The sequence below is a fragment of the Rhinolophus sinicus genome, chromosome X (genome assembly GCF_036562045.2).
Source record: "Rhinolophus sinicus isolate RSC01 chromosome X, ASM3656204v1, whole genome shotgun sequence".
Lineage (NCBI taxonomy): Eukaryota > Metazoa > Chordata > Mammalia > Chiroptera > Rhinolophidae > Rhinolophus > Rhinolophus sinicus.
In genome coordinates this window covers 41951980-41965366 of record NC_133768.1, presented here as the reverse complement: position 1 = coordinate 41965366, position 13387 = coordinate 41951980, and the positions used below count along the sequence as shown (strand labels likewise).

The 13387-nt window shown below is 47.6% G+C and overlaps 2 protein-coding genes across 4 annotated transcripts in view; one reads left to right on the top strand and one right to left on the bottom strand.

The window, feature by feature from the left end:
* Positions 1-6346: 6346 nt before the first annotated feature.
* Positions 6347-7554, bottom strand: LOC109438091 (small ribosomal subunit protein uS2B). The gene is given in 3 exon segments (XM_019717690.2): positions 6347-6631; positions 6634-7152; positions 7543-7554. Coding segments are annotated over 3 exon segments (816 nt in total).
* Positions 7555-8725: 1171 nt separating this feature from the next.
* IQSEC2 (IQ motif and Sec7 domain ArfGEF 2) overlaps positions 8726-13387 on the top strand; it is a 75936-nt gene continuing 71274 nt past the window's right edge. The window contains exon 1 of one of the 3 annotated variants that reach the window (XM_074324133.1): positions 8726-9664. In XM_074324133.1, coding sequence (XP_074180234.1) covers positions 8958-9664 — 707 coding nt within the window. In that variant the 5' untranslated portion in view covers positions 8726-8957. The remainder of the gene's footprint in view (positions 9665-13387) is intronic. The other 2 variants (XM_074324134.1, XM_019717698.2) reach the window with 2 other exon arrangements.

Sequence of the window (13387 nt, the reverse complement as noted above, 5' to 3'; positions counted from 1 at the left end):
CTTCTAGGAAATGCCTCTGGGAGGCAGCAGGCAGGAAAAGAAGTTAGTACCAGTCTCTGCTGAACAATAACAAGAAACCAATACAAGACTCACCTTGTAGTGTGTAATATCTGGTAATATAATATCCATGTGGATCCCCTCCCCTCCTACCAAGTTACTCTCTTGTTCAAAAACCTTCCATGACTTTTCATTGCTTATGGGAGAAGGTCCAGATGCTCCATTTTGGCAATGGAGTCTTCTTCAAGTTGAATCAAGCCATGTCTTCCCATCCCATCTCCTCCTATCCCCTATAACACACACACACACACACGTCTCTCATGGTCTTTTCAACCAAACTACAGGTGATCCCCTAAACACACACTGTTTTCCTGACTGTTCCTTTCCTCCCACTGGACATAGCTGCCTTCAACAGGCATTTCTCAGCCCTACCACTTCCACTTGTAGAAAACCTAAGCTCAGCTCAAATACCTTCACGTCCATAAAGTTCTCCCAGCATCCCAAGTCCTGGTGCCTCCACTCTAGCACCTTGCACATTGTGTCTTATTAGTCTTGTTTGTGACTTATGATTGTAGCTCCCTGGCTGCACTGGGAGCTCGCTGAGGGCACAGGCTATGTCTGATTCACCCAAAGCTAGCTCTCCATCATCCTTCCCCGTTTTTGTTTTTCTCCAGAGCACCTATCACCATCTGTGTTAGTTTCCTAGGGCTGCTCTAACGAAGTACCACAAACTGGGTGGCTTAAAACAACACACATTTATTCTCTCTCAGTTCTGGGGGCTAGAAGTCTGAAATCAAGGTGTCGGCAGGCCTGTGCTCTCTCTCTGAAGGCTCTAAGGAAGAATCCTTTCTTGCCTCTTCCAGCTTCAGGACTTATTCTTGGTGTTCCTTGCTGGCAATTCTTGATGTTCCTTGGCTTATAGATGCACCACTCCAATCTCTGCCTTCACCTTCACATGGCATTCTGTGTGTGAGTGTGTGTGTGTCTATGTTCAAATTTCCCTCTTATAAGGATACCAGTCATTGGATTAGGACACACACCAACACAGTATGACCTCACCTTAACTTGATTACATCTGCAAAGACCTTTATTTCCAAACAAGGTTACAGTTACGGGGTGGACATCACTTTGGGGTTTGGGGGGATGCTATTCAACCCAGTACACCCAGTACACCCAACATGCTCTATACATTCTTTGTTTATTGTCTCTCTCCCCCACTAGAATGTCAGCTCTGTGAAGTTAGGGTTGTTGTCTATTTTGTTATGAATCCTTGTACCCCTTTGCCCCCTACCCCAGGGGGAATCTGAATGAGAGAAGCAGGGATAAGGGTGGAATTCAAGTATTGCCTAGAACATAATAAATACTCTGTAAATGTTTGCTGGATGAATTAATTTAACACTTACGGAGCACTTATTTTATACAAGATATGAGGAAAGTTACAAAGAAGTGAGAAGGAAACATTTGAGCATCCTGTCTATGCCTCTGGACGACTCAGTCAACCTCTGGGTTTTACTTTCTTATCTGTAAGATGGAGGTAATAACAGTACCCACTTCATAGGATTGTCATGAGAATTAAGTGAGTTTGTACATGTAAAGGGCTTAGCACAGTGCCTGGCACATGGTAAGCACCATAATTATTATTTTTTTGTACTTTAATTTTATTTGTTTATTTATTTATTTTACTATTAGTTTCAGGTATACAAAACAATGTAATGATTAGACATTTACATACCTCACAGTGATAACCCCAACAAGTCTCCTACTCATCTGACACTGTACATAACTATTACAACACCATTGACCATATTCTCTGTGCTGTACTTTACATCCAGTGACTATATATGTATATAAATATATATGTGTGTGTGTATATATATATATATATATATATATATTAAATTATAGTTGGCATTCAATATTATTGCATTCAATATACCAGGGGTGCCAAAAAACGTATACAAGTGGACACTTTGGTCAACTAATCAGAAGCATCTGGACACTGATAGTAACCACTTTGAGCACCTCTTGTAATTGCAGAAGTCAAATGTGACTTGTATTCATCTTTTGTTATTGGTATATACTGAGTATTACAATTTTAATACAGTTTTCCTTTCTTAAAAATGTATATACATTTTTTGTGTATATATACATATATGGATATATATTTGACGTTCGATATTATTCTACATCAGCTTCAGGTGTACAGTGCAGTGGCCAGGCATGTACACAATCCATGAAGTGCTCCCCCTGATAAGTCCAGTACCCATCTGACACAATACATAGTCTTTACAACATTATTGATTGTATTCCCCATACTGTGTTTCACATCCCTGTGACTATTTTGTGACTACCAATTTGTACTTTCTAATCCCTTCACCTTCTCCCCATCCCTCAACCCCTTCCCACCTAGCAACCATCAGTTTTTTACTCTGTATCTCTGTGTCTATTTGTTTTGTTTGCTCATTTATTCTGTTCTTTAGATTCAACATACAAGTTTGATCATATGGTATTTGTTTCAGTCTGACTTATTTCACTTAGCATAATATTCTCTAGGTCCATCCATGTTGTTGCAAATGGTAAGATTTCATTCTTTTGTATGGCAGAGTAATACTCCATGGCACAAATGTACCACTATTTCTTTATCCAATCGTCTATTGATAGACATTTCAGTTGTTTCCATATCTTGGCTATTGCAAATAGTGTTGCAGTAAGCATAGGGGTGCATATAATTTTTTGAATTGGTGTTTTGGATTTCTTTGGATAAATACCCAGCCATGCAATTGCTGAGTCATAAAGTAATTCTATTTTTAATTTTTTAAGGACCCTCCATATTGTTTTCCACAATGGCTGCACCAATTTACAATCCCACCAACAGTGCACAGGATTCTGTTTTCTCCACGTCTTCCACATCCTTGTTGTTTGTTGGTTTATTGATGATAGTCATTCTGACAGGAGTGAGGTGATCACATCTCATTGCTGGCAATTCTTGATGTTCCTTGGCTTTTTTTATAGATGCACCAATGGTTTTTATTTGCATTTCTCTAATGATTAGTGATGTTGAGCATCTTCATATGTCTATTGGCCCTCTCTATGTTCTCTTTGGAGAAATGTCTATTCAGGTTCTCTGCCCATTTTATAATTGGATTGTTTGTTTTTTTGGTGTTGAGTTATATGAGTTTTTTAATATAAATTTTGGATATTAACCCCTTATCAGATGTATCATTGGCAAATGTCTTCTCCCATTCACTAGGATGTCTTTTCGTTTTGTAGATGGTTTCCTTTGCTGTGAGAAAACTTTTTAGTTTGATATAGTCCCATTTGTTTATTTTTTTCTTTTGTTTCCCTTGCCTGAGTAGATATATCAGTAAAAATATTAGTAAGGCTAATGTCTGAGAGTTTACTTCCTATATTTTCTTCTATGAGTTTCATGGTTTTGGGTCTCATATTTAAGTCTTTAATCCATTTCGAGTTTATTCTTGTATATGGCGTAAGAAGGTGGTCCAGTTTCATTTTTTCCCTCATATATCTGTCCAGTTTTCCCAGCACCATTTATTAAATAGATTGTCTTTATGCCAGTGTAAATTCTTGCTTCCTTTGTCATAGATTAAATGACCATATATACATAGATTTACTTCATGGGCTCTCTGTTCTGTTCCATTGATCTATGTGTCTCTTTTTATGCAAATACCATGCTGTTTTGATTACTATAGCCTTGTAGTATAATTTGATATGAACTTGCATGATACCTCCAGCCTTGTTCTTCTTTCTCAGGATTGCTGTGGCTATTCGGGATTTTTTATGGTTCCATATAAATTTTAAGATTACTTCTTCTAGTTCTGTGAAAAATGCCATTGGTGTAGGGATCGCATTGAATTTATAGATTGCTTTGGATACTATGGACATTTTAACTGTATTAATTCTTCCTATCTATGAGCATGGTATATGTTTCCATTTATTTGTATCTTCTTTAATTACTCTCTTCAATGTCTTATAATTTTTTTAAAAATTTTATTGGGAAATATTGGGGAACAGTGTGTTTTTCCAGGACCCATCAGCTCCATGTCAAGTCACTGTTTTCAATCTAGTTGTGGAGGGCGCAGCTCAGCTCCAGGTCAAATCGTTGTTTTCAATCTAGTTGTGGAGGGCATAGCTCACTGGCCCATGTGGGAAACGAACCAGCGACCGTGGTGTTATGAGCACTGCGCTCCAACCACTGAGCCAACCAGCTGCCCCAATGTCATGTCTTATAATTTTCTGAGTGTAGGCCTCTTACTTCCTTGGTTAAATTTATTCCTAAGTATTTTATTTTTTTATGTTTGATGCAACTGTAACTGGGATTGTTTTTAACAGGACTTTATTGGGGAACATTGTGTATTTCCAGGACTTTTTTTTTTTTTAACTGGGGAACAGTAGTGTGTTTTTCCCAGGACTCATCAGCTCCATCCAAGTCAAATTGTTGTCCTTTCAATCTTAGTTATGGAGGGTGCAGCTCTGCTCAGCTCCAGTTCCAGTCGCCATTACTAGTTGCAGGGGGCACAGCCCACCATCCCTTGTGGGAGTTGAACCGGCAACCTTGTGGTTGAGAGCCCGTGCTCCAACCAGCTGTGCCATCTGGCCACCTGGGAGCTCAGCGGCAGCTCATTGACTTCATTCTAGTTGCGGAGGGCGCAGTTCGCTGACCCATGTGGGAATCGATCCAGCTGGCCCTGTTGCCCAGAGCTCGCGTTCTAACCAACTGAGCCACCCGTCCGCCCCGGGATTGTTTTCTTAATTTCTCTTTTTGATAGTTCATTCAACTATCAAATGTATAAAAATGTAACTGATTTCTGAATATTAATTTTGTATCCTGCTACTTTACTAGATTCATTTATCAGTTCTAATAGTTTTTTGGTGGAATCTTTGGGGTTCTTTTTATATATTAGTACCGTGTCATGTGCAAATAATGACAGTTTTTCTTCTTTCTTTCCCATTTGGATGCCTTTTATTTGCTTTTCTTGTCTGATTGCTATGGCTAGAACTTCCAGCACTATGTTGAATAGAAGTGGTGAAACTGGGCAGCCTTGTCTTGTTCCTGATCTTAAGGAGAATGTTTTTAGCTGTGGGTTTGTCAGATATGGCCTCTATTATGTTGAGATATGTTCCCATTATTCCCACTTTGCTGAGAGTTTTTATCATAAATGGATGCTGGATTTTGTCAAATGTTTTTCTGCATCTATTGATATGACCATGTGATTTTTATTTTTCATTTTGTTTATGTGGTATAGCACCTTCATTGATTTGCAGATATTAAACCAACCTTGCATACCAGGAATGAATCCCACTTGATCATAGTCTATGATCTTTTTCATGTATTGCTGAATTAAGTTTGCTAACATTTTGTTGAGGATTTTTGCATCGATGTTCATTAGAAATATTGGCCTATAGTTTTCTTTTTTTGTAATGTCTTTGTCTGGTTTTGGAATCAGGGTAATCAAAGTTATTATTATTGTCGTTGCTGTTATGTGCTAGAGTCTGTGCAAGCTGCGTTTTTTTTTTAAGCCAGCTTTATCAAGATATAATTCACATATTATAAAATTCTCCCTTGAAAAATGTAAAACTCAGTGGTTTTTAATTAACAGGGTTGTGCAACCATCACCACAATCTAATTTTAGATCATATTCATTCTCCCTCCAAAAAAAACCCATACCCATTAGCAGTCACTCCTCTTTCTCCAACCCATGCCCCTACTCCTGGCAACCACTAGTCTACTTTTTGTCTCTATGGATTTGCCTATTCTGGAATTTTATATAAAGGGAATCATACAATATATGGCCTTTTGTGTCCCTTTTAGCATAACGTTTTCAGGGTTCATCCATGTTTTAGCATGCATCGGTACTTCATTCCCTTTTATGGCTGAATAATGTTCCACTGTGTGGATATACTGCATTTTGTTTACCCATTCATCAATAGATAGAACATTTGATTGTTTCCACATTTTGGTTATTATGAGAAATGCTGCTATGAACATTCAGGTACAAATTTTTGTGTGGACATATGCTTTCATTTCTCTTGGGTGTATACCTAGGAGTGGAATTCCTGGGTCATATGGTAACTCTACGTTTAACATTTTGAGGCACTTACAAACTGTTTTCCAAAGTGACTGCACCATTTTACATTCCCACCAGCAATGAATGAGGGTTCCAATTTCTTCACATGCTCACCAATGTTTCTCCCTGTCTGTCCTTTTTATTTTAGCTATCATAGTGGGTATAAAGTGGTATCTCAATGTGTGTGTGTTTTTAAGAAACTGATGTTTATTTTTCAACTACCTTATTTCCATTTTCTGTTTAAAAGCCTGTGGAAGAACAGCTTAAGACCAACCAGTGGTTGTTCCTACCCTTTCAGAGACCTTGGGTTGAGAAGCAGTAAATTCGGGAGCTAAAGAACTCCGTTCATCCTGAAATTCCTCCTTGGTCACAGCCTTTTCATCAGCAACCTGCTCTTCCTTTTCAATCTTTTCAGGATCTCTGTAGAAGTAGAGGTCAGGCATGACCTCCCATGGATGCTCACGGGAGATGGTCCTGCACATGCACAGAACTTCCTGGGCCCACATCCACCACATCAGACCCACTGAGTCAGCTCCCTTATTGTTGCTTCTTTGACGGCAATGTCCATATGGTGCAGAGGAAGATCTGTGTTACACAGAGCAATGGTAGGCAGGTTAACATAAGATGCCTCTGTGAAAGGCTGGTGGTCAGTCCTGGGATCAGTAACCACCCGCAGCTCCCAAAAGGCTGCCTGGATCTGGTTAGTGAAGGGTCCAGGAAAGAAGTAGCCAGCAGTAGGAGTGGCTCCAGTGACAGCAGCAAACTTCAGCACAGCTTGTTGGCCTGTATTCCTGGACAATGTGATATTGATGTCAGCTGGGTTTTCAACGGCAACAAGGGCATGAGCCACCAGCAGAAGCTTCTCTGAGGTTCTCTTTGTGATGCAGATACTATCACTTTTCCTTTTGTAGATGTGCTGTTCCATTTGGAAGTCAAGGTTGATGCCACCTAAGTGGGTTCCTGCTGCAAGGAATTTAAGGACATCCTCCTCCTTCACCTGCAGGACAGCAAGGGCTCTGAATATTGTGACAGTTTTCCTTTCATTTATGACGGGAACCCAGAAAAACACCTTATGGGTAGCACAGAAAGCTCATTGTGATTTTGATCTTCATTTCCCTGATGGCTAATGATGTTGAGCATTTTTTCACATGCTTACTCGTCATTTGTATATCTTTTCTGGAGAAATATCTATTCCAATCTTTTGTCCATTTAAAAAAAAATGGGTTGTTTTTGTTGTTGTTGACCTGTAAGAGTTCTTTACATATTCTGGATACAAAGCCCTTATCAGATGTGTCATTTGCACATATTTTCTCACATTTTGTGGGTTGTCTTTTCTGTGTCAAATGTTTTTGTTTTTGCATGCTTTATTCCCAAGAACACACATATGAGGTAAATGTCATTGATAGGAAATGGAAGTTCAGAGAGGAGAAGGTGGAATTTAAATCCATTTTTGTCTGACTGTAAAACTCATGCTTTCTCCTCAACCCCAAACTGCTCACAAAGATGAGTGTTTCTGGTTTTAAGGAGATAGTCTGGCAGAGGACATAAAACAAGAACACAAACGAATGCACTATAAAGTAGAGTTCCACTTGTCCCACAAATGTCACAAGAGAAGTGTAGAGGAAGTGCAGTGGGAGGTCAAGAGGAGAAAAAAAGTGAACACATCTGGCTGGGGAAATCAGGGGTGGCTTCAGCAAGGCAGCATTTGAGTCTTGAAGGATGGGTACAGTTTCACTGGATGGAGATGATGGACTGAATGGAGGAGAGCATTTCCAATTTTGAGGAGAAAATGAGAGTTGACAGCATGAACGGGGCTTTGATCCTACGACTGGGTGTGATGGGGAGTCCCAGGCTTTGGGGGATGAGAAATTCTGGGACTGCCTTGGTGGGAGGACCCAGGCACTAGCTAACCTGTGGGATCCTAGGGTTGGCTGGGCTAGGGGATCTGGACAACGGCTTGGATGGAGAGTTTAGGCGCTGGCTGGAGTGGAGGGTGCCTGTGATGTGTGTGTTCTGGGGGTGGGGTGTCCAGAAGCTGCCTGGGATGTGGGGAGCTGAGGACTGGCTGGGCTGGAAGGACACGGGGCTCGCTGGGATGGAGGGATGGTCCAGGGACTGGCTGGGATGAGAGATCCAGCAACTGCCCGCATAAGGGCTGGATGGAGTGAGGTCTCCGGAAATAGTGGGTTCAGGGGTTGGATGGGATGGGGAATCTGACACTTGGGATTGGCAGACCGAAAGGGGATAGGGAGCCCGTGGTATGCCTGGTCCTGGGGGCTGCCTGGGATGGAGGTTCCTGAGATGTCTTAGATGAGGATCTAGGGCCTGATGGACCCGGGGAACACTGGAAGGGACTGGAATGGAGGGCTTCGTCGGGCTGCGTTAGGTGATGTGTGTGGGACCAGTGGAAGGGAGCGATCTCCTGTAGCCTGTGATGGGGCTGGCCTGGGTGCCTCAGGGCGGTCCGGCTTCGCGCGTGGGAGGAGGGGGCAGGTGCGGTGCACGGGGGCGGGTCGGGTGAGCGGGGTGGGGGCAGGGGCGGGGGGCGGGGGGCGGGCCGGCGGCCTGGGCGGTCCCGCGCGGCCGCGCTGCGCAGTGACTCCGCAGCGGGCGGAGCGCCGTGGGCCGCGTTCTCCCGAGCCGTGGCTGTGGCGGTGGCGGCGGCGGCAGCAGCGGTAGTCTCAGCTCCTGCTCCCCGTGCCGCCGGCCCCAGAGCTGTCTCCCGGGCCCCCCCGGGCCCCCGGGCCCTCGAGCCCGGTGCGCGCCCTTGCGTCCCGCCGGCCCCCTCCCCCGGCTGGGTCCGGGGGAGGGTGGCGCCGTGAGCGAGCGGGGCCCGGGCTCTCCTGCCCCTTCCCCTGCCCCTGGGCCGCCAGGATGGAGGCGGGGTCGGGGCCCCCGGGTGGCCCGGGATCCGAGAGCCCCAACCGGGCGGTGGAGTACCTGCTGGAGCTGAACAACATTATTGAGAGCCAGCAGCAGCTGCTGGAGACCCAGCGACGGCGCATTGAGGAACTGGAGGGCCAGCTGGACCAGCTCACCCAGGAGAACCGCGATCTCAGGGAGGAGAGCCAGCTGCACCGCGGGGAGCTGCATCGGGACCCCCACGGCGCGCGGGACAGCCCAGGCCGTGAGAGCCAGTACCAGAACCTGCGCGAAACCCAGTTCCACCACCGCGAGCTGCGGGAGAGCCAGTTCCACCAGGCGACCCGGGACGTGGGCTACCCGAACCGGGACGGCGCCTACCAGAACCGGGAGGCGGTGTATCGGGACAAGGAGCGGGACGCCTCCTACCCGCTCCAGGACACTACCGGTTACCCAGCCCGCGAGCGCGACGTGGCCCAGTGCCACCTGCACCACGAGAACCCAGCCCTGGGTCGCGAGCGGGGCGGGAGGGAGGCTGGGTCAGCACACCCGGGCCGCGACAAGGAAGCCAGCTACTCAGCGGCGGTGGGCGTGGGGTCCCGGCCACCGCGGGAGCGGGGCCAGCTGAGCCGTGGCGCATCCAGGAGCTCCAGTCCTGGGGCCGGCGGCGGCCACAGCACCAGTACCAGCACCAGCCCGGCCACAACCCTCCAGAGAAAGTAAGGAACGTGTGTTTGTACCACCCCCCACCCCCCACCCCCGCCCCTTCCCCTTTAGTTCCTTCTCCAACTTGTCTGGCCAGTAAAGTAAGAAGCCGGTGCCTGATTCCGTGTCCTCCTCTCCTGTCCCAACCTGTCAGGAGAAGCCGGGTCCACCTCATGCAGCCCCAGACTGGGTTGGCCCGAGGAGAGCAGGCGTCTTTTCTTTCTGACCGTAGCCAGTGAGGGCCTAGAGCAGTCATCACCCCCTCCACTTCTATACCCTGTAGCTGCATCCTTGCCAGAGGATAGCTTCCCATTTATTTATTTATTTTGGATGTGTTTATTGTCTGCGATGGTGTCAACTCAGAGCCCCAAGGAAAAGAAACCCCTCCTCCTTTTTTTTTTTTTTTTTTTTTTTTTTTTGCCTGTTGGGGTCTCCTCTGCAGGTCCTGAGTGCAGGCCTGATCTTGTCTCCTCTGGCAGCCTCAGCTCCATCCTTTCTGGGAGGCAGGTGGGGACCAGAATGGCTGCTGGAGGCTGAGCCATCCATCTGAGGGGAACTGCAGCACATCCTGGCCGGGGGAGCAAAGATGGGGGAGCAAAGATGGAGGCCTTGCCCTTAGCTAGTTCATCAGAGACCACCCCCTCTCCACCCTCAAGAAAAATACCACCCAATGAAACAGTGTACTAGAAAGGGAAGTCTACAGAGCGGCCCTCTTGTTGGATCAATGCCAGTTTCTGTGCTGGGGTCTGTCTGTCTGCCTATTTGGGACACCTTGGCACTATTTCTTGGGTTGGTGGGACATGGCCTGGGTCCACTTCTTCCATGCAGATACCATAGTGAGCTGGTTGGGATAAATGTCAGGCTGGGAGAGTCAAGGGCATGCAGGCTCACAGGGCTGCCCTAAAGGCTCCCTGATTTCTCTTCTGCTGGATTAGAAAGCACTGAACTGGGAGTTAGGAGACCTGGGTTCCCCTTCCAGCTCTGCTGCAGATTGGCTTTGTGACCTTGACTGAGTCCCTTCCTCTCGCCAGCCATCAGTTCCCCCGTATCTTTTTCAAAGGCAAGGTCTGTCTTGAATTCTCTTTAAGGGCCCCTCCAGCTTAAATTTGATGGTTCTGTGACTAATCCAGCCACACTACAGAGCAAGTCTGAAGTCCTCTAGCAAATGGACAGCCTTCCCCCTCCTCTCACTGCTCAGCTGGTCCTACCATGTGCCACAACCAGTGGCGTGTCTCTTGAAGGCTGGGCTGGGGGTGGGGAAGCCTTCTGCCTCAGGAAATCTGCCGGGAGACAGCTCTCTGCAACTCCCCCGTGGTGAGGCAGCAGGCTGGGGTGCTGGGTTGAGATGGCTGGGCCCCAGGAGCAGCAGCTGCAGCTCAAGGGCCCAGCTGGGCTCCACTGCAGTGCATCCTCAGCTGAGTTTTGGTGTGGACTGCCCCAGAGTAGTCTGGGGGCAAGGGAGATGGGCTCCCCTGCCCAAGCGGGGCTGCTGGTAGCCTACCCATTCCTGAAGGACTGATTGCGTGTGGCTTGGGACCTCACACTGGAGGAAGGGTCTGGATCAACCAAGCATGGTCTTGGTCTCCTTTCAGGAGAGGGCCATGGTAGGGTGAGGGCAGAGGGAGACTGGATGGGCATTGTGGTCCTCAAGCCTGGCTGCAGACTTTTCTAGAGTCGTCAGGCCTGTGACAAAGGAGGCAGCCTCATTATGTGTGGCTCCAGGAAGCAGAACCAGGAGCAATGGGAAAATTTGGGATAAATCAGGAAGAACTTCCCAACCTGGCTGTCTGGTGATGCAGTGGACTGCCTCAAGAGGTGGGGGTGGGGGCTAGCTGGATGTGTCCAGCAGAGGCCCAATAGGGGTAGGGGAGAGCTGGAGAAAGCACAATTCCTGAATTGGGTATAAAGCCCAATGGAATTACTTGGGCCTTCCCCGATTCCAGGATTCCATGACGCTCAGGTTCTCTTTCCTGCAGACGTGGGTCTGCATGTCTTGCCTGGCTGGCAGCCTGTTTGCTCTTGAGCTCTGTGCTTCTGCCATCCATGCAGGCCTGCCTCTTGATCCTTCCCTCTTCTTGTGCACGCTCCAGGCTGTTTGTTGGATTTCCTGGCTTCACATTTCCTACTAGATTAATAAGGGATTTAAATAGTACTTTGAATTTCTCCTAACCACATATTAAATATTTGCACATCCATCATTTCCTCTTTTGGGTCTCACAACAGGCCCTGTGCAGTGAGCATTAGCAACTCCATTTTAGAGATGAGGAAACTGAGGCTCCAAGATAAAGGGACCTTGCTCAAGGTTATGCTGCTAGTTCCTAACGGAGCTAAGACTAGAACTCAAGTCCACCTGTCTCCAAGGCCTGTTATTTTTCCACTAGAGCTTTCCATCCTACAGGAGCCTCTTGGCCTCAGGATGTGGCTGGGTCACCAACTGGGAGAGGCCAGGAGAACCTTAGGTAACTAGAGGATTTGAGCAGGAGGAGATGACTCTGGGATGAGTGGGGGAGTTGACGGGGGAAGGAAGCAGGCCGTGTCTCTCTCCTTTCCACTCTCCCTCCCCACCAGGCATTGGGAGGGCCTATTGATGAAATAGCCATTGCTGCCACCACAGCAGCTGCAAGCGACCCCCCACACACACACCTGTCAGGCCTGTTCTGGGTTTGTAGAGTGAGTGAGAAGGCTGCTTCTGGAAGCCAGGGCAGGCAGGGTGGGAGTTTAGCAGCAGAGGCTGGAGCATTAGCAGAGGATAGGTACTGCTGGTACAGGCTGGGAACTCCTGGTCCCCAGGCTCCCTCTGGTGGAGGAAGAGGGAAGAGAGGGGCCTGGGCCCAGCTGCTGCTTGTTGAGAGCCCCCTCTGCCTAGGGACTTATATAGAGTCCAACAATCCTGTGCATCTGTCACCACAATCCACATTTTACAGCCAAAGCAACTGAGAGCTCAGAGAAGTGAAGCAACACAGCAGAAGTCACACTACCTATAAGTCCTGTGAACTTTCCCTCTACTGCAGTTGATAGCAGCTGTCACGTCCACCCCCGCCCATGTCATCACCCCAGGATTTCCACATCCTCCCGCATTATCTCTTCTGGACAGGTTCCCAGATGCCGGTATGCCTTCTCCTGTGCCCTGGCTATGGCCTTTCTAGTGCAGCAAAGAGCAGGATGAGGCACAACCTCTTTCTGGCGTCTCATGAGGACTTTGCTTGTTTGTTTGTTTTTTTAGTAGCTACTAGTCACTCCCAATGATCAGGTCTTTTCCCCTGGAATTGTTGCCCCCTTCAGATGACTAGAGAATAGCCCTCCTTTCATTGTTGATCTTGACCTGGCCCCCCTTGCAGGTCAGGCAGCTGGAGTGATTTACAGGCGCGCTGGGGGCCACTGCTGAGCCGCTCCACCCTGGAGAGAGCTGCGTTCCCCGTGCTTTGTGCATGGGCCCAGCTCTGGCTCTGCTGTAGGCGGTGGTGGGCTGAAGCTGGTTTGGTGATAACTCTCCATTCTCTGCCCCCACCCCCTGCCCACCTCACAAGCTGGCTCACGCTGGGGAACAGCAACCAGAGGACCAGCTTGGTATTCTTGACAGCAGGGCAATGTCTGGTCTACCACACGGCTCTCCCACGTGTGGTGGAGACGCTGAGGTCACTGGGAGGGAGGAAGGGAGCCCAGGGAGGGACCCTGGGGAAGTCTGTCTCATGTGGGGTCTTGAGTGCTTTTCCCAGGGGGGTCTCTCCTCAAGAGGA